The 1,054-nt window shown below is 56.1% G+C and overlaps 1 protein-coding gene across 1 annotated transcript in view; it reads left to right on the top strand.

The window, feature by feature from the left end:
• SRMS (src-related kinase lacking C-terminal regulatory tyrosine and N-terminal myristylation sites) overlaps positions 1-343 on the top strand; it is a 7,588-nt gene extending 7,245 nt beyond the window's left edge. The window contains exon 8 of the mRNA XM_009696847.1: positions 150-343. Coding sequence (XP_009695149.1) covers positions 150-343 — 194 coding nt within the window. The remainder of the gene's footprint in view (positions 1-149) is intronic.
• Positions 344-1,054: the final 711 nt, after the last annotated feature.

A 1,054-nucleotide genomic window follows, 5' to 3' on the forward strand; every position in this document is an offset into this window, starting at 1 on the left:
GCTCCCCCCCAGCCTCTCCTCTACCAGCCTCGTGGCAGAGAGACACCATTTCACAGCACCGTCAGTTGACATCTTGCCCCATTGCAGGTGTACCTTCAGGGCATCCTTTGGGGACATTAGATTCAGGGGCATCTTCTCCTTCCTTGCAGGAATGACAAACCAAGAAACCGTACGGCAAATCACCAGGGGCTACCGCCTTCCTCGGCCCAGCTCCTGCCCTCCTGAGATCTACAGCATCATGCTGGAATGCTGGAGCGGCAACACAGAGGAGCGTCCTACCTTCCTGGCCCTGCGGGAGAAGCTGGGCTTCATCTACAGATGGCTGCTCAGCTCTCTCTCCTGAGGGACCCCTTCCCACCATCCTTCCTGCACAAGCCCCTCCAGGCCAGCTCTTGCCAAGAAGCTCCTTCCTTCTGGTTTGCCCTCTGACAGGGCTCCAAGGAAAGCACATCCCCCCAAAAAACAGCCCACGGTCCCTCTCGGTCAGGATGCAGGGAGGTGGCCAAGGGAAAAGGCAAGAACTTGTTGCCCCACGGTAGTGAAGGCATCGCCCAGAGTTTACATCCTCATCAGGCAGTAGGGTGGGAGGTCCCTGCCGCTCCCCACGCCGATGTGAAAGCTTGCAGTTTGTGTTCAGTTCTGGCTCCGCTTGATTTTTCTTGTAGTGTGTGTCTAGTGTATTTATCAATAAATGTGTGTGCATCCACCCACATCAGTCCTTGCAGGGCGTCGCTGGATGCTCTGCCCTCGCCATGCTGCTCCCTTCCCTGCCCAGGAAGCAATGGTTTGCAACCAGTCCTGCTCTGCAACCACAGATACAACCATCTTCGTGTCTCTTTGGCTTCTGTTCATCCAGGTGCCCATTAAATCTTTGTGTGTGTCTGTCACCCCTTTCCCAGTCAGCAGCCCCGCTTGCCCCGAGGACCCTGCACAGGCAGCTCCTGCTTGGGCTGCTCCGCTCTGGCTCCCTGTCTCACCCACCATCCTCTGGTTATTCCCAGAAAAATGTATGTCTGGCTTCAAAGATTGAACACCTTCTTAGCCCAGATGCAGG

Source organism: Cariama cristata, unplaced genomic scaffold (assembly GCF_000690535.1).
Source record: "Cariama cristata isolate BGI_N322 unplaced genomic scaffold, ASM69053v1 scaffold7093, whole genome shotgun sequence".
Classification (NCBI taxonomy): domain Eukaryota; kingdom Metazoa; phylum Chordata; class Aves; order Cariamiformes; family Cariamidae; genus Cariama; species Cariama cristata.